The sequence below is a fragment of the Prionailurus viverrinus genome, chromosome C2 (assembly GCF_022837055.1).
Source record: "Prionailurus viverrinus isolate Anna chromosome C2, UM_Priviv_1.0, whole genome shotgun sequence".
Taxonomy (NCBI): domain Eukaryota; kingdom Metazoa; phylum Chordata; class Mammalia; order Carnivora; family Felidae; genus Prionailurus; species Prionailurus viverrinus.
Window position 1 is genome coordinate 13,140,868 of NC_062569.1, and position 24,594 is coordinate 13,165,461.

The 24,594-nt window shown below is 38.3% G+C and overlaps 1 protein-coding gene across 6 annotated transcripts in view; it reads right to left on the reverse strand.

The window, feature by feature from the left end:
* Positions 1–24,594, reverse strand: part of RBMS3 (RNA binding motif single stranded interacting protein 3) — a 727,926-nt gene that overhangs the window by 266,918 nt on the left and 436,414 nt on the right. For all 6 annotated transcript variants that reach the window (XM_047874915.1, XM_047874917.1, XM_047874913.1 and 3 more), the window contains exon 5: positions 11,864–12,021. In XM_047874915.1, the coding sequence (XP_047730871.1) occupies positions 11,864–12,021 (158 nt within the window). The remainder of the gene's footprint in view (positions 1–11,863; positions 12,022–24,594) is intronic.

Sequence of the window (24,594 nt, forward strand, 5' to 3'; positions counted from 1 at the left end):
AATTAGGTTCCTACAAGGCTCCAATCATTGTATAAAGCTTCAGGGTTTTCTGTTAGGTCTGATGTTTAAATATAAATACACATTAAAGGTCCCGTTTGACATTCTTTCTTGTCTCAGTGCCTAGGAACCTGGCTTCAGTGTCATTCAAAACAAATCACAGAATTGTGATTAAAAAAAAAAATTCTTTTTTTTTTTTTACAACAGCTACTAAGGGGAACCAGTTTCACAGCCAATACAATTCCCACAGGCAAATTACATCAGAGGAGAGCTTGATCCAGTATTAGTAGAACGTTCTGGGTCAGACTTAACACACCAAGGTGGAAGAGAACTTTGCAAAATCATCTGCAGCCTATCTATCTCACCTCAACAGAGCATCTCTCAGTTTATGATCTTGAAGCAATAAGCATTATTAACCATATATTTAAAACAAATCCACCCCGTCATTTATTTTGGTTAATTAGAGGTTTCCGCTATTGTGAAATTTTTGTGGTTTTGCAATCACAGGGTCTGTACAAATTATTGGCAACTTAGAATATCCAACATTGCAAGCCAGTCATCCATCTAAATCCGGTTGGAGTTGCGCAAAGGGTCAATATCAACAGATTTTTTAAAAGTACTAAAATGTGCACTCTTTCTGAGATTTCAAAAATAAATTACATCATTTACTGCTTCGTCTATTGTAATGGAAAGAACAACAGTTGAGTCCCAGGAACAAAGATTGAGTGAATGAGCTGAATTTTCTTCTTCGTTTTTGCAATGTGTGCTCTAGTTTGTGCAATCTGTGCTCTACCTGCCAGGTGCTTGACATTCTTAGGATGCAAGTGTCATAAATACTTAAAAACGAAGCAGAGTAGCCTCCTCCCATTGTCCTTTGCTGACACCCAGGCATTTGGGTGATGTCTTATTCAGCATTAAAACACATTCCTCTTAGGATACGGAACTATGGATAATATTTGACTAATTAAAACCCACTCCAGAGTTTTAGAATCACACAATTTCAGGACTAGAAAGAGCCATGGATATCAACTTCTAAATTGTACAGATGAAGAAACTACTACTAGTTGCCTTTTCTAAAGAGTAGTCAGTGGATGAGCCTGAAACAGAATCTTTGTCTCTTGACTCTCAGTTCAGATGGCTTACCTGGGAGATGTGGAGCTCCATTGCTGGCCTCCCATCATCTGATTTCCCGTACTTGTCTACTTTAATGCATCCTGATGCTGGAAAGATCTTGCTACCTCCATTCCGTTCAACCTCTACTAACTGGCCTGTGATCTAATGTCACAAGAAGGGCACTTCACATCTTTGGGAATCTTTCCAAAAATCTATACATAGTATGGATACTGTCATGAGAAAAACATCAGATAAACCCAGATCTGGAGACATTCCCCAGAATACCTGGCTGGTACCACTTAGGAAAAACAAGGAAAGTCTGAAATTGTCACAAACCTCAGCTGACTGATCAGGCATGATAACTACATACAAAAATGGTACCCTGGATTGGATTCTAGGACAGAAAAAGGATGTCAGTGGAAATATTAGTGAAATCCAAATAAGTCTGGAGTTTAGTTAATAGTTATGTACCAATGTCAGTTTCTTAATTTTGACATATGTACCATGGTAATTAATGTAAGGTGTCAACAATGGGGGGAAATGGGTGTGGTGTATATGGGAACTCTTTATTACTTCTGTAACTTTTCTGTTAAATTAAACTTATTCCAAAATAAAATATTTACTTAAAAATGACTGTAGGGGGGCACCTGGGTGGCTCAGTTAGGCATCCGACTCTTGCTTTCGGTCCAGGTCATGATTTTGCAGTTTCGTGGGTTCAAGCCCCACCTCGGGCTCTGTGTTGGTAGCACAGAGCCTGCTTGGGACTCTCTCTCCCTCTACATGCCCCCCCACCTCTCCATTAGTGCTATCTCTGTCTCTCTCAAAATAAATAAATAAACTTAAAAAAAAATAAATAAAAGTGACTGTAGGGGTGTCTGGGTGACTCCGTTGGTTAGGTGACTGACTCTTGATTTTGGTTCAGGTCACGATCTCATGATTCATGGGTTTGAGCGCCACAATTGGGACTGGCAGCACAGAGCCTGCTTGGGTTTCTCTCTCTCCCTCTCTCTCTCTCAGCACCCTCCCTCAAAATAAATAAATAAACTTAAACAAAAATAAACAAAAATGACTGTACATTATAATTATTACCAAACTATTTTTAAAAATATCCATTCTGGGCCCAAGCCCAGGAGATTCTAACTTAATTGCTTTGGCATGAAGTCCAGGGACATATTTTTCAAAGTTACCCAGGTGATTCCAGTGTGTAGCTAGGGCTGAAAATGACTGTTCTGGAGCTGTTTGTCAATGTCCCAAACTGGATGTTTTGTCTGGACTTCAGAAAAGTTCTAAAGATTCTGAAATGGTTGTCAACATTTAACGACTGGGAGACTTCACATGGAAATCTGGATTCCTGATTCCTCTTGAAAGGTAAGATGATCTATTCCATGTTTTCTGCATTGGCAACTAAGGTACAATAAAAATAAATTTAGACTTTGCCCCTGGTTTCTGACATAGAACTCCTAAACTGGTGGTGATAGCAATATCCTTTGTTACTTATAATGAGGCCCTTTTGGCTATACCTGAGTTTATGTTAATGAGATGACTCAAGACGGGACCCCTAGATAGATCCAGAATGGGGCTGATCACCGCAAAGACCAAATGATTGGAGGTTTGGAGACTTCAGCCCCACTCACCACCTCAGGGGTTGGGAGAGGGGTTAGAGATTGAGCTCAATCATTAATGGCCAGTAAATGAATCAACCATGCCCATGCAATAAAACCTCCATAATAACTACTAAACAACAGAGTTCAAACATGAGTAAAGTGTTTTCATGAGTTCTGTGGTTGTTCTAGTGAATCATCAAATCTGAGGGGGTCAAGGGAACCCATGACTATATAGTTGGCTTGGTAGAAATGTGAGTAGCTCTTGCTATTTGGGGCTGGGGTCTGAAGTGGGGACAGTCTTGTGGGACTGAACCTTTAACCCATGAGTTCTGATGATAACTCTACAGAGTTAGTGTTAGAATTGAATTCAATTCAATTGTTGGACACCCAGTTGGTGTCAGATAATTGGAGAATTGGTATGGAAAAACAACATGTATGTGTTATTAGAAAAAGCCACATGTTTAGTTTGAAAAAAAAGACATCATGGCAACCATGAACTAAAGTTGAATAGCTGCTTTCTTTTTTTTTTTTAACTTTAGTGTTTATTTATTATTTTTGAGAGAGAAAGAAAGAGTGTGAGCAAGGGAGGGGCAGAGAGAGGGGGAGACACAGAATCCCAAGTAGGCTCCAGGCTCTGAGCTGTCAGCACAGAGCCTCACACGGGGCTCGAACTCATAAACCACAAGGTCATGACCTGAGCTGAAGTCGAACTCTTAACTGACTCAGCCACCCAGTCACCCTGAACAGCTACTTTCTTTAAACAGAGCCAATTTGCCATCAATCCTACCAACCTCTATCAACTGCCAATGTTGAGGTAAAGTAGCAGATGCTTAGTTATCGTTGACTACTTTTTCTTTGCTTTATTTTTTTTCATTAGTGAAGTCCAGGGGAAAGAAAAATAGTGAATTTATCCATGAGTTTTCTGTTTGCCCCTCTTTATGTCTTCTCTGCTCTATGCCTCGAAGAAGTGATCCATCTATGAACAGTATTGTCTTAGCTCTTTTATGTGATAACTTTTCATGGGGTTCAGCCACTGGGGGCCTGGTAGGAGTAGAGAGAAGTCTGGCCAGCTCCTCCCTATTCTCTCTTTGCTTTGGCACTATCTCTCTGGCCGGGACTGCATCTCTCCCAGTTTCCAGCTGCTCCAGGCAGCCCCTTCTCCAGGGCTCTGGGTCTTGCTGGCCCTGGGAGCACTCCTGTACCTGCCTTCAGCTGTCTCAGGGCAGTAAGAGCTTCCTTCTGGTCATCTCTGGGTTTCTCAACATCCTTTGTCAGATCCCTGCCTTCTCCCCACACTTTTGTAAATACTGCTTCATTCTAGTCTCTTTAGATGAATCATTTGGGGTGAAATTCTGTGTGCAGCCAGCATGCTGATGGCTATGCCATAAAACTATCAACGCTCGAGGAACAAAATCATCCTGGAGGCTCTGTGTTTCAAGAAAAATGGAAGGGGGAGAGAAAAAAAAAAAGGTTTCTTTTACACTCAGTCTGGGAACTGCTTGTTTCTTAGATTATCTGCCAACATCCGGTGGACACCATAACCTAAATCGGTCTTTTACCCATAGGTTAATGTTTTCAAAAGAAGTTTAGATAAAGAAATGAAAGAAAATTACATTAAAAGCCTTAAAACTGAGATAAAGGAGGAATTGATAAGTATAGTATGTTCAGATCTAGAAAAATCCTACCACTAAATGCCACTGGAATTCATAATCACTTTTAATCAATCTCTTTGAGCTGCAGGCACATTTGATTCCTAGATATTATTATCTGTTATATATCTTTTCTGTCCTCTATGAAATAGTAGCTTTGCCTTTTTTCTGTTTCTTAAACATGCCAAACTTGGCCCTACCTCAAATCCCTGATTGCCTTTTCCCTTTGACAGGATTCCCTATCCAACCTTACCAAGAGCCTCTTATGCTGGTTCCTTACCATCTGTATCTCAGCTTATATGCTGTAGGGGAGCAGCAATGGTTACTGCTTCCAACTTCAATGTAACAAAGTTCTCCAATTTTAGTTTTACATGAGTAAACAATATTCATAACTCTCCTCTCATCCCACAGAGGATGATCTTTGGGATCCAGTCATTTCGTTTCATAATGATAAAATAATAGAGTATATGTTTTCCCTCCTCTAAATTTTTATAAAGCCATGAGTTGAGTCCAGGAGATTTCAAAATTATAGATGATTTGATGCAATTTTATTTATTTGCTTGTTCATTTGGTTAGTTGACTGGTTGGTTGGTTGGTTGGTTGGTTTGGGTCTTGAAATCCAGGGCTCTGAAAACATGGAAAAGAAAGCAGCAGAATGTTCTGCATGACTATCTCTAGTCATGATCATGATTTACTGATGGTGAATGAAGACAAAGAGACAATGGGTACAAACAGTACAGTACAGACAATGGGTACAATGGGTACAATGGATATAAATGAAGAAAAACAAGATGAGAACAAAGATCAAGAAGCTGACGGATGGACCAGGAGTTTACTCTCCAGTGGATCACATTTGCTGGCAATTAGGTGAAGAATTAAAATTACTGAAAGGAGTTGGAGCACTTGGGTGGCTCTGTAGGTTAAACATCTGATTCTTGATTTCTGCTCAGGTCATGATCTCAGGGTTCCTGAGATTGGGCTCCGTGCTGCCAGTGCAGAGTCTGCTTGGGATTCTCTCTCTCTCTCTCTCTCTCTCTCCCTCTCTCTGGCCCTCCCATGCTCTCTCTCTGTCTCTCTCTCTCTCAAAATAAATAAAATAAAGGTATAAAAAGTAACAAACAAAAAATAAAGTTACTGCAAGAAGGAAGAGCTTTTATTCTCTTCAATCTTGGCAAACACCATAACCTCTTTTTGTGCAAACACACCTGTGGTTTGGAGACCACTAATCACTAGATTCACACTTTAGAGATTTTCTCAGCTCACATTTGATGTCCTTGTTCCATACAGGTTTGAGGTAGTAAGGGCAGAACTATTGCCAAAACAGCAAGGGGGGAAGTTTTAACACAAAGATGGACTCAAGGTAGATATGATCAAAACACATAGTTAACAATGAAAACACAATGAGATAAGCTTGATGGTCATTTTACAGGATCATATATTTGCCTACAAAAGAAGCATTGGTATTTGCTTTGTGATCTTTTACATTCCCATCTTTTCATTATGCTTACTCTGAATCAAAGTTCCTCATATTTCAGGAGGTGGGAGCAGATAGGGAGCAAGAAGTATCAGGGAGTAAAAGGTAAATCAATAAAATTGTCACAATATTCAACACTAAGAAAAAACACAGAAAGAATATTTGGAGCCTGATTCTTAATAATTCCGGTTTTTAATAATCAGGCTGGCATCTGTCTGCCTATAACCACAATTATTTATTTATTTTTTACTTCATGAAAAGAAAGAACTGAAATTATTTAATTGGAAAACTCGTTCATTCAGTATGGAGGAGGCAGAACACAGGGCTGGCTGCCCATATGTTAAAAGTCATTCAAACAAAACTCCATGAGAATCAAATTAAGAGTACTGAGGAGGGGTGAAAAATACTGCAAAATACAAAGGTCTCTGTGCTCAGCAGTCTCACGCTCTTTAGCTCACCAGGGGACAGTAAATGCATTTCTTAAAGAGGTTCTATGTTCCCAGATGTTGAAGCCGGATTAATTGTGAATGTTTACCCCCCATCCCTTCTGCACTTTGAGTCATTCTTCACCGGCCTCACATAACACTCTCTCAATGTGATTTTTGTTAGACAAATGGTCTCATGTTTCTGGGAATGGGAAACGCATAACGTGAACACACAGTCATGTCCCTCTAGCCTCAGGCTGATTTATGTGCTGATCCTCACCCTGGAAGGCAAGGTAGTCTGTTGGCACCCGTGAGCTCTGCAGCAGTGGGTCTGACTTGTCTGACTGTCAGCATTCCCACCATAAACTGCTGTTTTTAGAGGTTTACGACTTGGCTATAAAATGTTGCCTAGAGGGCGGTGGATCTTGCAAAATTGTTTTAAGTTACAAGAGAGTAGAAAAAAAAAGAAAAAAAAAAACCCACAAACATAAAGAAACATAAAAAATAAAATAAAATGTCTATAATTTCAGACATATATCTCATGCTTCTGGAACTTTGAAAAGGCTATAATTGTGCTGTCTGTGCACCCTACTGGCATTCAAATCTATGCTTTGAAGTTCAGTGTTTTAAATATAAAATGAAGATACTACCTTTACTTTGAAGAGATGGTTATCAAAGCAGATTAGTGTATAGCTTGCAAGTAAAATAATAATGGTGGGGGGGAGCTTTCTAGTTAAAGAATTTTAGGATCTCTTGCACATGAAACAAGGACCACATCTGGTGGTCAGAAGTGACCACTGGTAATATTCAAAATGAAGCCTTCTGAAAAAATTTATTCAGGTTATGTAAATTGAGAGAGTCATAAATTCAAGAGATATATCCAATTTACCAGGCACAATTACATGACTACTGCTCTTCCAATCAAATAAGCATTTTCTTTTAATAGTGCCTGTGGCGCTGTGAACTTTTAGAAGAAACAATTTGTAAATCAATAACAGTTGAGCTGATTTGACTGTAGTTTGCTCTAAAATTCCAAGACACCCATCTCAGAAGTGGCTTATTATCATCAAATGCTACCTCCCTGCAAACCCTTATAGTCAAAAACAAACAAAAAACAAAAACAAAACACTTGAAGTGATCTCATTTGTTTATCATCAAAAATTCACTGAAGATCAATCATGTGTCAGACAACATTCTAGGTGCTGGGACAGGCATGAAGAAGAACACAACATGGTCCCTACCCTTGAAGAACAGGGAGGGAGGTGGGTTCATGACTAGTACATGTGAGAAAGTGCTGCATTGTGATAGATGTATCAACAGGAATCAACTCCATCAGAAAAATTTCTAAGAATGAAGTCCAGCAGTTTGAGATTTCGCAGGCCTTCCAGAAGATTTGAGAACCAGTCCTAATGCCCTAAGGCTATGCTCTTCCAAGTTTAGAGAGCACGAGAGTCACCTAAGACATCGATTGTGAAACCCCAACCAGCCCTGCTCATTGCTGATTCAGTAGGTCTGGGATAGGGCCCCCAAATTGCATTTCTAATAATTTCCCAAGCAATGCTGAGGTTTCCGTCCTGGAAACTAAACTTAGAGAACCACTGTCCCAAGGCATCCATTGCAATATAATCCATTAAGTTCTCTCACTAACTGTGCACTATCTTGGGAAGAAATGAGAAAACAGTCACTCGAGTCATCTCTGTTTTGTGCTTCAGAGACAGAGCTCCAAATGAGAAATGGTGGCAAGAAAAAAAAGGGATATTTAAAAAGGAGGAGGGGCGTCTCTTGATTTCGACTCAGGTCATGATCCCAGGGTTGTGAGATAGAGCCCTGTATCAGACTCCGTGCTGAGCATGGAGTCTGCTTAAGATTCTCTCTCTCTCTCTCTCTCTCTCTCTCTCTCTCTCTCTTTCTCTCTCCCTCTGTCCCTCTCCCCAACTCATGCTCTCTCTAAAAAATAAAATAAAATAAATACACACACATACATAATAAAAAAACAATAAATGAATAAAAGAAGGAATACTTGTGCAAGAGTTAATTTGTGAATGATCGTGCTTATTGAGGCAGTAGCCACAGTGATTTGAGAAAATGCAGAGCAAATGTCCAAGTGTGAGGAAAGAGGAATTTGGTCAGACTCACTTACCTATGATATAGCTAAGATTATTTTCTCATGTATTCAAATTAGGTAAATTATGTGGGATCCGCACCTTGGGATTTCAAGTCTAAGACACACGGAGAATGAAATACTGATCTTTCATCAGTTTTATGGCTTCTTACAAAAGAGGCAGGGCCATAGTTTCTTTTGATTTCTTAGGAATAAGAAATCACTGCCTTGATTTGAACCTATGTTTTCCTTTTCAGTTCATGTGCTAACTTTCTGAAACTGGAAAATACCATGATTTAGAGTGTGGAGACCTGAGTCTCAGTATTGGAATGTGACTGATAATTCATATTCAAAGCTTAAAGTTTTAAAATGCTACTGCTTGGGGTTTAGTCATTGGGGAACTCCATAGAAAGGTAATTACGCTAACCACCCTCCACCCATCCATCCTTCCAACAGTGAAAAGGAAATATGATTTACGCAAATGTTGAATCCAGTGGGTGAAGATACAAATTAAATAGTGAATTTATTATGGTTTTGATAAATTTTATTTGGGAACACAACTCTGACAGGAGCTGTGACATGACCATCTAACTTTGGAGGCTGGAGTTAGAGGTCAGTAAAGGGTTCTTTGAAGAAAAGACATTTAGGCCAGTATCTGGAGGATAAATATGCAGAAGCCAGGGTAAGAGTCACGACAAGTGTAACAGTCAAGAAGGGTTTCTTGTGCCCAGCATACAGGGCAGGAAGAGAGAAGGCCAGGAAGTCGAGTGATGTCACGGACAATGATGTCAGGAATGATGTCGGCAAGGCTGGGAAATCCAATCGCTCAGGCCATATGGAGGGATATATGGAGGCCATATGGAGGCCCCTGACATGTTCATATCTGTATTTTAAAGAATCATTTAGAACCTCTCTATGCAAAATGCACCAAAAGAGGAAGGCTGCCTTCAAAGCAGGCATAACAGAACAATTTAAAATTCCCACTTTCGAACCCTCTTGCACTGTTGGTGGGAATGCAAATTGGTGCAGCCGCTCTGGAAAGCAGTGTGGAGGTTCCTCAGAAAATTAAAAATAGACCTACCCTATGACCCAGCAATAGCACTGCTAGGAATTTATCCAAGGGATACAGGAGTACTGATGCATAGGGCCACTTGTACCCCAATGTTCATAGCAGCACTCTCAACAATAGCCAAATTATGGAAAGAGCCTAAATGTCCATCAACTGATGAATGGATAAAGAAATTGTGGTTTATATACACAATGGAATATTACGTGGCAATGAGAAAAAATGAAATATGGCCTTTTGTAGCAACGTGGATGGAACTGGAGAGTGTGATGCTAAGTGAAATAAGCCATACAGAGAAAGACAGATACCATATGGTTTCACTCTTATGTGGATCCTGAGAAACTTAACAGGAACCCATGGGGGAGGGGAAGGAAAAAAAAAAGAGGTTAGAGTGGGAAAGAGCCAAAGCATAAGAGACTGTTAAAAACTGAGAACAAACTGAGGGTTGATGGGGGGTGGGAGGGAGGAGAGGGTGGGTGATGGGTATTGAGGAGGGCACCTTTTGGGATGAGCACTGGGTGTTGTATGGAAACCAATTTGTCAATAAATTTCATTAAAAAAAATACAAAAAAAAATTCCCACTTTCCCTCAGTTCCTAAAGAAAACAAAACTTTACAGGTTTTTACTCTTTTATGACGACATATACTATGATTATAGTTTTGCCTCTTACAATGTACATTACTGGCTTCTGCACTAAGAAGAATAATCTTCACTGTAAGCAAACTGAAAGCATATAGGAAAGACAAAAGTGAGAGAAAAGATCAGCCCAATCTCTGGATTATACGCTGAACTGTGCCTCCCCCTGAACCAATTCCTATGTTGAAGTCCTAGCGCCCAATAGCTCATACTGTTACTGGATATGGAGATAGGGCCTCGTAAGGGTGGCTCCTCATCCAATCTGATTGATGTCCTTTTAAAAAAAGGAGATTAATACGTAGACACAGAGGGAAGACCGTGTGAAGACAAAGGGAAAACAAGGTCATCTATGACAAAGCGAGAGGTCTCAGCCAAACCTGCTGGCACAATGATCTTAGACTTCTCTGGCTTCTAGAACTGTGAGAAAATAAATTTGTGTTGTTTAACCCACCCAGTCTCTTGTATGCTTTATGGCAGCCCTTGCAAATAATACACTCTGTACCAAAAGCCCCTTGTTAAAAAAAAAAAAAAAAGTCACCATAGGAGCTTATACACTATTCAAGATTCATTACACTGGCAAAATTCAGAGCCCCAGGCAATGTGATTAGCTCTGCCTAGATGACACAAAGGAACAGTTGCGAATGATCTGGAAAAAGTGAATGCCTCAAGGATACATTCAAGCCAAGGAGATTTTCTTCCCTCTGCTTACTTGTCTTCAAATCATCATGCATCTTGTATGTCTACCAGTCTACTAGAACATGGTGGGGAATCAGAACTTTAACGCATGGTCCATGACTTCTAGGAAGTCAAGTTAGACATCAGTTCATAGTTAATTTCCAATTTGTTATCTTTCAAAGTGGGTTAATAAGAGTTGGTTTGGAGTGGTGTTCCACATAATGGCAGGGTTCGGTATAAAGGGACACACCTGTCTACAATGGGCTGACTTCCAGATGACACGAACATCCATCCACTCATCCATGTGAAGTCAGCTGGAGACCCATAAACACACCAAGCCATGGAGTCACAGCTCTTACTCTCATTCTTTGTTGTTAAGCAGTTTCTTTCTCTCTGAGGTTTCTTGAGCTTTGTTTTTCATGAAAGCACAGCAGGTACAACCATTTTAACTCTATTCCTGGCTGAGATCTTCTTTTGTAAACATTCCCTTAAAGTTAAGATGAAAACTACTTTTCCTTTTCTGACAACGAAAAAAGTACAATATTCTTTTTTCTGTGCTGTGTAAAACATCAAAACCACACAGCTAGGGCCTCTTAAATGCAAATGCCCTCCTGACCCCCCTTATTTTTCTGGGTTCCTTGGGACTTTCCAACAATTCCTGTTTCTCAAATTCTTTCTTCTCTTCCTTCTCTTGACTGAGAAATTCTATCGTCTAATTCTTTGGAAATCAATGCAAAAGCATTTGGATGCTTTGTTCACCACATGGGCTCTTTAGCTTTGGGGTACTGGGCATTTATTACCACTAGCAGAAATTGGCAGCATCTGATTTTGCTAATCTACAGGCATAGAGAGAACTGGGAATTGGGTATGCATATCATTATGACCCAAGACACATATAACCATTCTATGTACATATTTTAGCAAGCACAACATATTTATAATTACAATGAAATTCTTTGGAGCGAGGCCAAGATACAGAGTCGGTTTGAAAAGCTACTTTTTTTGGAGGGGGGGGAAGGGGTAAAAACGTTCTATTGCTGTGGGCCTTATGCTAGAAAGGAACGGAATTAAAAGGGAATCATGAGGAAAGACAAGTAACACACGCATGTAACAAGTGTTTTACCTGGCAAAGCCAACGCCTCTGCTGACTCCATTAGCATCTCTTAGTATTCTTGTGGAAATGACATGTCCAAAGGGTTTCAGCATATTCTCAAGCTCCTGCTCATCCATAGAAATGGGGAGATTTGAGATGTATAGGTTTGTTGGGTCTTGCTCTTGTTGCTAAGGGGAAGAAACAAACGCATTAAGTTCTGAATACTGAAAAACTTATTCCACAAATGGCTAAACTTTTGCATGAACGGCAATATAGATTCCAATCTCCAACACACTCTTGAATGTTCCTTTTCTAAGGGTGCTACCTCTTTTTCGTGAATTCCCTTCCTGTGGAGTGTTTCTTATAGAAACAATGTCATAAATGAAAACCAAGCTTTCTATTCAGCCTCCTTAGAAACGAAAAACAAACTTTTATTGCAAAGGAACTAAGGAAATGTGTATTCTCTTTGATTACCACTAACTACCACTGTTACTACCCCTGTGTCAACCACCATCACCACTAGTTACTAATGTTGCACTCAGTGAGTGCTTACAACAGGGCTAAGCATTGTTATTCATAGTTAATGTGCATTATTTGAATCAACAATAAATATGATTGCTACCATTTTGCAGATGACAAAATTGATCCCTAACTTGTCCAAGTTACACAGCTGGTAAGTATCAAAGCCAGGGCTGAAATGTGGGGCTATCACCAAAGTCTATGGGCTATCACCAAAGTCCATAGGCTTCACTGTTCAGCTGCCTTCCACTAGACCCATGGCTGCGGGAGGAGGGGAGTCACATCAGCCTCAGCATCATTGTGGAATTTGCTAAACATGAAAATCCTCAGGGCTTACCCCAGAACTACTGAATTAGAAACTTTGAGGGTGGGACAAGCAATCTGTGTTTTGACAAGCCCTCCAGGTGATTCTGATGACTGCTCAAGTCTGGAAAATGCTATTCTACACCATACATGAATATTTATACATGAATGAGATAATGATGTCTATCATTTTCTAATCCAACAGCAATAGTGCTAAATAAGTTTCCTTAATAGAATGAGAACCCAAACAATTGCTAGCACTATCTCCATGTGTATGGACGCTCTCTATTTCACACACTGAATTAATGTTGGAATATAATTGTATATACGTTTCAAGATAAAACAACTGTAAACCTGCCATATTATAACCATATCAAAATATATCATATATTTAAGTGCACCGTTACATTTTAACCAAAGCAACAACCTTAACTTCAAGGATAAGTGAGATTACATTAGAAAAAAAAGTCCAAAATCTATAGGAAATGACATATGTAATCATAAAATATCTTTTGTGAAGAGATACTACATTCTGTAGAATATGTGAGGTTTTAAGCATGATGAAAAAAATACAATGAACAAGATTCCAAGTATTATTTCAAGTCAGAAAACCAGTTTTGGTATAAAACAAAACTATTGTTTTTAGTCTTGTTTTTTGTTTTATTTGAGAGACAGAGAGAGTGTGAGCAGGGGACGGGGCAGAGAGAGAGAGAATCTTAAGCACGTTCCATGCTCAGCATGGAGCCGATGTGGCGATTTTTCCCACGACCCTGGGATCAGGACCTGAGCCGAAATCACGAGTTGGACATTCAACTTATTGAATCCACCTAAGCTACTGTTTTTAACTGCACTAAATATTCATACAGGTCATAATATTTTTATTAAGCTTTCAGATTAATAAGTTCTATCATTAGGTTAATTTTTTAAAACATAGTTTAGTTTCCAAGCTTTTGTATCACCATGGAAAATGGTGAACATAAACATAGAATCAATCAGAAAAAGACAACACAGCTTCAATATTTAGGAATAGTGTCAATGCAGAAACTATGCAGCTGTAGTCAGTCTCTTTCTCTTCCTCTCCCTCTCTCTCTAACACACACACACACACACACACGCACACACACACACACACACTAGCGTGATCCTAGAGAGAAACAGAGATGATATTATCTGTTATTCATTCCTAAATGGTCATGATTATGTTTGTTTTTTGGTTGGTTGTGTGCTTTGCTGGGGTGGTGGAAAGAAAAAAGAAAATAAAAAGTCGTGTGTCAGATATGTTAATAAAGAATCTTATGCACATACAATGTTTAAACTATTTCACTACCCACCATTTAATTTTAATCTTTATATTATCACTCCAAAGGTAGCTTGGCAAATATCATTATATTCATTGGATAATGAAGAAACGGAGCCATGAAGATTCATCATCTTGCCCAAGGACAATCTGATAATTAGTGACAGGGTTGGAATTAGATTTAGCAACCGGTTTCCTATCTTCCAGCTCAGTGTGTTTCTCACTAGCCCAGTGTTTCCCAAGACTCAATCACCTGCATATTACCTGAGAAATTTTTGGCAGCCATGTATATTTTTTTATTTGCTTTCTTTAAATCAACATACCTCTGGCCTTAAATAAGTTCATTTAAAAAGTAATTTATGTTGCTACCAAACTAAAAAGCTGGTATTACCTGGCATACATAAATTACTGTAAGAACAGGAAACAAATCAGTGTTATTAAATTATAGCTAGATGCTGTTTGTTTGCAAAAGGCATTGACTCTCGTGATTGACTTTTTCTGTTACAAATGAGATGCGTAATTAAGACAGGAGTGAAAAGCATGCTAACAGCAGATGGATTCTTTTTGTTCTGGGAAGAGTCAAAATTGAGACAGAATTCCAAAAAGAATAATTTTCTTATGATGCAATTTCTGGACCCCACACACCTAGATTTGCTTAAGTTCCATGAGAGAGACATGTCCCACAGATTGGGAGTTCTGACATTAACCCTGAATTTCTCAGAGGGGGCACACGGTAGTCCCATGAATAGGTTAGAATTTGTCCAGTATTCTTCACCCCTTTGTCATCGATGAGGCTAAATAACCACAACCAGCCAATCCACTATCCCAGGGTACTGTACAGAACTTTTCATTTTCTCTAGGCAAGAACGTATTAGTTTATCCTGATGCAATTTCATTTCCAAATTCTCCAAGTGCAGAATGCAATGAAGCTTCTCAAAATCATGTGTGATAATCACGCAGAGCTTAGTTCATAAGGGGGTGGTCAGTAAGCTATTTTCTGAATCCAAATTCAAACAGCAAGGCTAACTCCTTAATTTGTATTCACAGAAAGAATATAATGTTGGGCAGTGTTATTTATTAAGTAATTCTGTCCTTTGAAATTCAGTATTAGTCTTGAATATATTTGTTGACTTGACAATAGAATTTAACTTCCGCATAAAATGAATTTTAGAGTAATACGTACACTCCTATTTTTACTTTTAATGTTATCTATGTATCAGGTTTATGTAAATTGATGGCAACTTTCAAAAGCTTCTTTGGCACTATGAACTACTAAAGAGCACCTGACTTTTAACTTTTCAGAAAAAAATTCTCATGTGAGAATTGAAATCTAAAACAACTTCAAGAAAAAAAAAATTTTTTTAACTTTTTAACTTAAATTTGCATGATCATTTAGTTCGAGAATGGACCTTAGGGGACATATTCTTCAATCTGATCATTTCATAAATGGCAAAAAAAAAAAAAAAAAAGTTAAAGGGGCAGTTATAACTTGCTCAAGTCCACCCAGCTAGCAACAGGCTAGAAATAGAACCCTGGTCCTCTTTACCTGACGTGATGTCCTTACCAATTCATGACACTGCCTATTCTCTTAAGAAACAACGAATAACAGATAGCAGGTTGTAGTTCAAAGGAATTATTAGTACAGGCAAGAGTTAATACCTCTGAATTCCCTATTTTATTCATTTTTGCTTATTCATCAATTAACTTTAGCTATAGAATTAATTCTATCAAAAAAGAAAAAAAGTTCATGGCATTGGTCAGTATTTTTTACACACTCACAGAATGAATATCCTGCAATGTAAACTCATTTGTAAAAGTATATGACTACAATTCACATACATATTACACTGAATTGACCAGGTCACCAAAAGTAACTCCCCATTTTTGGTCTGCTTCTACACCTTTTCATGCAAGGATTTCTTGATTTATTATTAAATTGATTTTATTATTAAATTAAATTATTATTTAATAATGATTAAATTAAATTATTATTACTTATTATTAAATTCATTTAATTTTGTCATGAGATTGTGAAACAGCAAAGTATCCTCTCCATTATGAATGAAAGCAGAGACCTGTCATTTCACTCGAGAATATGTAAATAATTCATTTCTTCCTGAAATGACTTCCTTTTTCTTGCATTTTTTTGTATATGTAAATTGCCAAAATAAGATTTATTGGCACTCATTGGCTCTTTAACAGTAAGACAACTTCAGAGTTTCAGAGTATTTCAAGGTGGCTAAGGAAATGAATACAAATGGAGGATAATAATGGTCGCCCTTATCTAGATCAAAGGTTACATCTGTTGGGGAAAATCACTGTGAAGAAAAAATGTGATCACTGGTTGATCCATTAGTTGCACGTGGGCAGTTGGAGGCTCCTCACCCCCTCCCCTGTCCTTGGAATGTGGATTCCCCTTGCTTTCTCCACTCCCAGAGGCTGCTCCAAGGACACAGCCTTGAGATAATGATGTGAGGATGAGACCATCTGGATGGTATGCGTGATTGAACCCAGTTAAGGCTTTCATATAAACTTTTCAGATTTGGCAAGTGGGTAGAGAGATCTAATCATTTCATCACTGCCCAAGGTAAGCCTTGTATGCAAGTTCCTTTTACTCATGAAACCTGCCACTTACCTACCTGACTTGACTCTTTCCTTCCATCTCTCCCCATCCTCTGAGTACTGGGACCAGTTTCAGAATACACCTTGGAAGCTCCAAAGGAGCTTGTAAACCAACAGTATCTAGAGCTGTTTTTGGATACGCATGATGGCTGTTACATACACATGATTCTGAAAAAGGTAGTTAGTAGAACAAGACTTCAAAACTTAATCTGATAACACTCAGACTTGAAACTATTTAAATATTTAGGAAACAGCTTTAGCATTAGAGACTTTAGAACAATGTTTATTAAGCCATCTGGGGTGAAGACTGTTTTTATTTTCAATCTGTGATGGAGCAATATTTGTAAAATACAATGAAAATACATTAACAGAAAATAAAATAAAGTTGAAAGGTATGCAAAATAAAGCTGCTTTTTATTATTACATTTGATAGACCAAAATTACATTTGAATTAAATGTTGTATTGATGTGAAATTGTTACATAAGGTTTTAAATGCTTACTTACAATTTCTGTTACTTATTTCATTGTGAGCAGTACCATTTTGTGGACCAAACTTTAAGTAATAGTGTTTTAGGGGACTATGTTCCTTTTTTTTTCCATCACAATATAATACCCTATAGTTATTAGTTTTTGTTTACTTTGTACACTGTCAAGTCCTATTTTTAATCACAAAATTGTGTTACCGATTTATAGTCATTTTTGGACAATTACACAAACATGTCTCAAGATGAATTATCTGAAGCAGGGGTGACAGAACATCCAGAAATATCCTGAGGAAGTTTGAAATAACTTTAAAGCAACCATGTGACAATATAATACTTTAAAAATATGTTGGGAGGGATGTTCATACAGACTGAAGATAATAATATATTACCTTACAGAGAGCAGAGTTTCACAGTATTCAAAGTGGTTCAGGGTCATTTTATTTCATGTGGCCCTTTGTACTAATCCCACGAGGTAGGAAAGGCAAGCAAGAGTTATCACCTCCTTTCTACAAATGAAAAAACTGGTTCTGATATCTGGGAAGGGTGACCAAGGTCACATGGCTTAGTAGGCAAATAAACAACATCATAAGTGGTACTTTCTGACTCTCGATCTGATACTTTCTACTAGACTACACCAAGTCTGAGGATTGCCTAGAAATACTGCAATTCAATGGGTCTCCCCTATAGAAAGGAAAATCAATGGGGAGACGAAGGAGAAATTTTTTTAATGGAATAGTCTATTTTAAATGTTGTAGCAATTTAAAAGTTAATAACATAAACTGTTTTCTCTCACCCTGAAACAGAAGCAAGGAGTCAGAGCCTCCCATGTAAACAACCGGCCTAAAGGCATCAGAGGTTTTGGAACTAGTTTACCACTAACTTTGTATAAAGTTGTCTAGTAATATTCTCAACACGTTTGGTGCATGGCTGTTGGAGTTGTGGCACCTCTAGACAAGGCCTGGAGGAAGCCTACAGTTCTGGCCATATTTACTTCAGAACCATACATGTATCTCCTGGTTATTTTACATGCCAACTTCCCTGTGCCACGGGGGGCGCAGATGGTTTGGTCAAACATTATTCTGGATGTATCTGTGAGGATGTTTTCTGGGTGAGTTTAACATTGGAATTCATTGACTGAGTAAAGCAGACTGGCCTTCTAATGTGGGCAGGTCTCATCCCCTAAGCTGAAGACCTGAACAGAACAAAAAGACTGAACTCCTGAGTTAAGAGAGTATTCCTCCCATCTGAGGGCCTTCAAGCTAGGACCATTTAATTTTCCTGCCTTCAGGCTCAAATTGACATGATGGTTCTTCCTAGGTCTCAAGCCTGGTGGCCTTCACACTGGAACTATATACCCATCAGCTCTCCTGGAGCCTTCTGCTTGATGACTGTAGATCTTGGGGCTTGCCAGCCTCCATAATCATGTGAGTAGATTCCATATAATAAATACATACATACAACATATATGTATATGTTATAAATATGTATCTCTCCTATTGGTTCTATTTCTCTGAAGAACTCTAATACAGTGGGTTGTGTCAAATCTGTATTGCTATGAAACAATAAGGACACATGGTCAGCTCTGACCTTCACACTAGGACTGCTGTACTCCTTACTTGCAGAGCCATGGCCTTTGAGAGAGGCACCGCCTTTCCCTAAATGCTCCAGAATCCTACATCTGAGGTAACACATTAAAGAACAAAGGAAAAAGTAAAGAAGGTCTTCCAAGAAGTAGGCTTTTACCCCTACATGGTGGCTAATAAACTCTGTCCTGTTTGCTAAGTGGTGAAGGGTGTCACCCTGGGTTTTCAATCACCTTCTCCCTCCACTAGAAGAGAAAGGGTGATTTCTCTTCCCCTAGTTTCCCATGGTGATGGAGTTGGAGGAGGATGAGGCATATCAGTTTTTCCTCCCAAGGCACCAATAACAACAATTTCCCTAAAATAAGAATCAATAAGAACAGTTTCTATAAGGAACACATGTTTTAAAAGAAGCACTTAATTATTTCAGATTTAATGCAAGCATAGCATTGGCAACTGGAGTTCATGTCCTCAAGTTCAGCTGGAGGGTTTAATTCTGGAAAACAAACTCGGCAGAGGCCTGACTGAAACCATGCCAGGTGCTTAAGACAACCTGCACCGCTGGTCATTTGCGCTATTCTTTAAGGCTTTTATTTCTAGATCAATTGAGCAGCCTCGAGTTGAGATGAGCAGAGAATGATTAAATGAGCCTCTCGAGTCTTTATGACTGAATTTGAATTACCTGTGGTCCTGGAACAGGTGGCCAGATTGGATTCCTGGCTTTCCTTGACTTCTCCCTCCACATGCACCTCATGAACTCGAGCTCAGTACCGCCCGTTATCAGCCCTGACGTGATGGTTTCTCCTGTGAGAAAATGCTAAATTAACATATTACAATATTGAGATCTCTCTATAGTTTTATTGTAATATATTACGGTATCACAAATATGTATGGTTTTGTACTCTGGGTCCTGACAGTCAGAAATTAGAACAGGAAACCAAACTATAGAGAACTACTCAATATTGTAAACAAATCGCACCGCGTTTTCTCAGAGTCCAATCCACCTCTCTGAATGGGTTCTCTGGGATGTCTATTTTATCAGCCTGTTGTGAACTCTGGGACAAAAAGTCATCGCTTTATTTGTTGACAATGACTATGATCCTCTTTCAAACAACCGGAAGCATGGAAGTGGTGTGAACACAGCTATACGTTTACCATGTTATCCTGTTACTTTCTTCTGGAATATCTGCCACGACACATATAAATAGAGAGCAGGGCAAACCATTTTGTATCTTCTGCCTAGGACGTGGCAGCTTAGATTTGCTGAGGCTCACATGAACACGTGAAATATACACGCATGTATCTCTGAGATGTAAAGATGCCAGGGATGTAGAGTTCCACTCGAGGGCAACCATTCTCATTGTCTTCCATGTAGATGACAGCCCCAGAGCACAACGCAAGTGGTCACTCTTAGAACTGTGCAAGAGTGCTTGCGTGGCTAACACCATGTCTAGGAAATTTTAGGGAGGCCTGATAAAATAAGGATACCCTGTTAAAGGTGAATTTCTGATAAATTACAAATAACTTTTTTAGAATAAGTATTCACACATATTGCATGGGGCACACCTATACTATAATATTCACTGCTACAAGGGATTAACATTACTATCATATTATGTAAATTATTTGCTGTTAGATAGAATTCATATTATTACTATTTTATGGTAAAATAGTATCAAATATTTCCTTATTTATTGATCTATTAAAGTTTATTTATTTGTTTTTAGAGAGAGAATGAGAGAGAGAGAGAGAGACAGCATGAGCAAGGGAGGGGCAGAGAGAGAGGGGAAGAGAGAGAGAATCCCAAGCAGCCTCCACAGTGTCAGCGCAGAGCCCGGCGTGAGGCTTGATCTCACAAATCTTGAGATCATGAGCTGAGCCGAAACCAGGAGTTGGACACTCAACCAACTGAGCCACACGGGCACCCCAAGAATTTAAGGATACATGACACTAAAAATTTAGTACAGTGCCAGCTACGTAGGGGAAATTCAGTAACTCATTATTCTTTCTATAATTACGATTAAATTAAAAATAAAGAAATTTAGGACATGGCAAGAGGACAGTCACTAACTAAATGTAATCATGTATATAAAAGAACAATTATTACTATTTAGAACCTGTCCCTCTGCATTCCTCACAGGTGCAAACTTACTAGACATTAAATTATGTGGAGGTGGATATGTCCAACCGAAAGGGAGATCCTTAAAATGTGGCTACTTATCAGCAAGAGAATCTAGAAATATATCATGGTGGGGAAGGGTGAACAGAACAATGCTCCTATCATTTATGAGCTAAAAAGATTAATGATTTATTACGAGGCTCATTAATCAAAATCGTATGGCTTTTTTTTCTTTCTTTCTTTTTTTTTTTTTTTAGGGAGCAATTCCACTGTTCAAGTCAATTAGCCCACCAAAGCTATTACACCAAAGAAGCTGGAATGTTATTCAGACTTCCCTGGGAGTATTTAGAGTATAAAATAAATGCTATTATTCAGAAGATACCAAATTGCTAAGCTTCTTAAATTCATACAATTGGGAACCTGCAGTACATTAAAATACTGAAACTCATTAAGAGTCTTTTCTTCCCAGCTTTAGAGTCATTGGCATTCTCAGCACAGTTAAGAACAATAAAAAGCTCCTGGCTTCCTAGAAAAGAGTGGCTTGCACTCCTCCAGCTCCACTTCAATGAATCACTGAGGCAGAACTGGTGCCCAGCCTTCGAGACAACATCAGCTCCTGCTGGATTACCCTAATACTTGAATAGGACTGGAAAATGAGCTAACATGCTACATTAAGAGGAGAGAAAAGAGCAGCTAGCTTATAGCCATCATTTACCTTCGTTAGCGCTCTATTCAAAGCATTTGAGCATAAATATACAAAATGTTAGTAATGATTTAACTCATAAAATAAGAATCGATGAGTCTCTGCTTATATAAGTGAATGACTAATGAGGGATCCTTTAGGCAGAATGGAAACTAATAAATGTAGAAGGGATGTTGGAATTGCAAAATCACCACTCGGCAGTCAGAGTAATAATAATTGACTGATCTAAGAATGATCAACGATCAGTGTATGGCAAAAGAAGTGAGTGAAAGTTTGATGAGAAAGAAGAAATGGACATAATCTCAAAGAATTTCCCCCTAATCTCAAAGACTCTCCCCACCAAATATTTATTAATTACAAGGGGAAAATAGTAACTTTTCCATGGAGGTACTTAGTAGCCATTACTTTAAATGATCAAAGTAGCATCACCAAAATGGGAGAAGTGAACACCACGTGCCTCCTCATATGATGCACTAGAAGGCATTCACTGTGGCATTCATTCCACCAACGCATGCCCGGACTCTACCCATTGGAAAATATCAGACAGGCCCAAGTTGAGGGACATTCTATACAATAACTGGTCTGCAATCTTCAAAATGTCAAGACGAAGAAAGACTAAGGAACTATTCTACATTAAAGACACTAAAGAGACACAGTATGTAAATGTAACAATTGATCCTGGATCCCACCCCTGTAAAATGTGTGTTTACTATAAAGAACATTAGTGAGAATTGACTAACGTCTATTGATTAGACCTTTTTAGTGTATCAATGTTAATTTCCTGATTTTGATCATTTTACTCTGTAAGAGTGCCCTTGTTATTAGAAAATACAGTTGAAGTATTTATGCATAATGGGGCATGATGTCTGTAATTACTCTCAAGTATTTTAGAATAATGAGAATAATATGTATATATTTATGGAGAAAATGATAAAAGTAAATGTGAGAGATGTTTAGTATATGGAAAATCTGGATAAGAGATTATACTATTTCTGCAGCTTTTTGTAAGCTTGAAATCATTTGAAAATAGAAGTTAAAACAACTGCAAAAATAAAATAAACAAGCTATTACTCTTGATAGCTAAAATCCCCCCAAAATAAATATTCATCTTAAGTACTTCACCTTATAAAAGAAACATAAGGCAGTACACATTCTTTGTCTTGCATTCAGACTTACTCCCTCAAGACAGAGAGAACAAAAACCATGGAATTCAGCATCTGTGTCCCTTGATACAAGGTGATTACCATACTCAACACCTTGGACAGTGTCCATTTGTCCAGCTCATTAGCATACTTTTAGCTCATGGTCTCTGCTAAGAGTTTTAGTAATATATCTGCTTGGGTGTTTGAACAGAGACAATAATGATGGAGACTCAAACTAGATCCCAGGAATCTAGAAAAAACAGTGCATAAAAGGAGAGTGAGATGAATTCACTTTTAAGTATAGACATAATTCTCCTCCAACACCACCATGCTTCCTAACACCCTGGCAGATTTTCTTCTCATTATGTAGCCTATATATGCAGTATCAGGATTATTTCCTCCTTCATATACACGAAACCGATGATTTGGAGAGTAACTTGTAATTTCACACACAACATGGGGTGAGTCAGTGGTCACTCAATTTGAATAATGCACAGATTAGTGAGGCATCTGAGGGCAATTTTGCCCCCAGGAGACATTTGGCAATATCTGGAAACATTTTTTTTTGTCACAACCGTAGTGAGGGGGCTGCTCTTGGTATCCCACAACATACAGGAAAGCCTCTTACAACAAAGAGTTATCTGTGAAAGAAAATATCTGTCTGGCCAAGGTTGAGCATCCTGGTATCAACCCCTCTAAAGAGAAAAAAAAAATGTATACATATACACATATGTGTGTGTGTGTGTGTGTATACACAATATGTACGTATATGTATAAAAATATATATATATACACATAATATATATGTATATACACAAAAATATGTATACATAAACACACGTGTGTGTATATACATGCACATATAAATACCAGTATTAGATGTCTATCACTCTATATTAGTAGATATTATGTTTTATATAAATATACACAGTAGACTTCCAGCTTTGACTTGGTTGTTTTCATTAAAGAGAACTCAAATATATGCAAATGCTTAATTAATGAGGTAAAAATGCCTCTGTTTGTAGCTCGTATGCAACTAGTAAACCAAATACACTTTAAAATTGCATAAACGCAAAGTTGCATAACCAATACAATTTAATTAAAACATTAATTGAGTATCACGGATGATGTTGCTTGCAACGTGAATATGTTTTTGACTGCTGCACATCAAATATTTTTGAAATTCATGGGCTATGTTCTCTTTGCCATGTGACACTGTGATCCTTCACCACTTCCTTGTATTTGCATTACTATAAAATCTTCATCTGGGCTTAGCTTGCCAGGCTAACAGCTTTCATGTGGCTTGAAAGCATCATTTACTGATTACATCTGCCTGGTTCTTTCCTCATCAGTCCCAGACAATGACAGTAGGCCTCTTTGGCACAATGTGATTATAGACATAAATACAGACACAGGCAGTGACATCAACTGGTCAGCCAGATGATCTCAAATATGCTTTCATAACCTTTTAAACTTAGAGTCATAGGATGGAAATCCCCAAGTTTGCAAATTCTCATAGGGAACTCATGAATCCTTAAGAATCACTTCCATGGACTTTGTTGAGAAAGATGCCAATACAATGAAAAACCACCAGGGATTTCTGTGGCCAATCTGGTTTCAGACCCAGATGTATTACTTGCATATTAGCTACAGGGAAGCATATATATACATTCATACACACATCCTGTAATTCTGGGCTAGTGAGTTCACTTCCTTAAGCCTTTGTCTCCTCACCATTTAAAAGGAGGATACTGCTACCATAGAGTTAAGGTGAGGGTGAGAGTTACAAGGACACTTTATAGATGTTACTATTATAGATGTTAATATCTATATCTTCTCCTCCTCTTAAGCTACCATACACATTCACTGGTTGCCTGGCTATATTTTCTTCTCAAGTAAATGAGAAACAAGATAAAATTAAGCACTTGAGGAGGCATGTAACCGTCAATTTTAGAAGCCTGTATTAAAGAAAGCACTAAATAAAAATGTA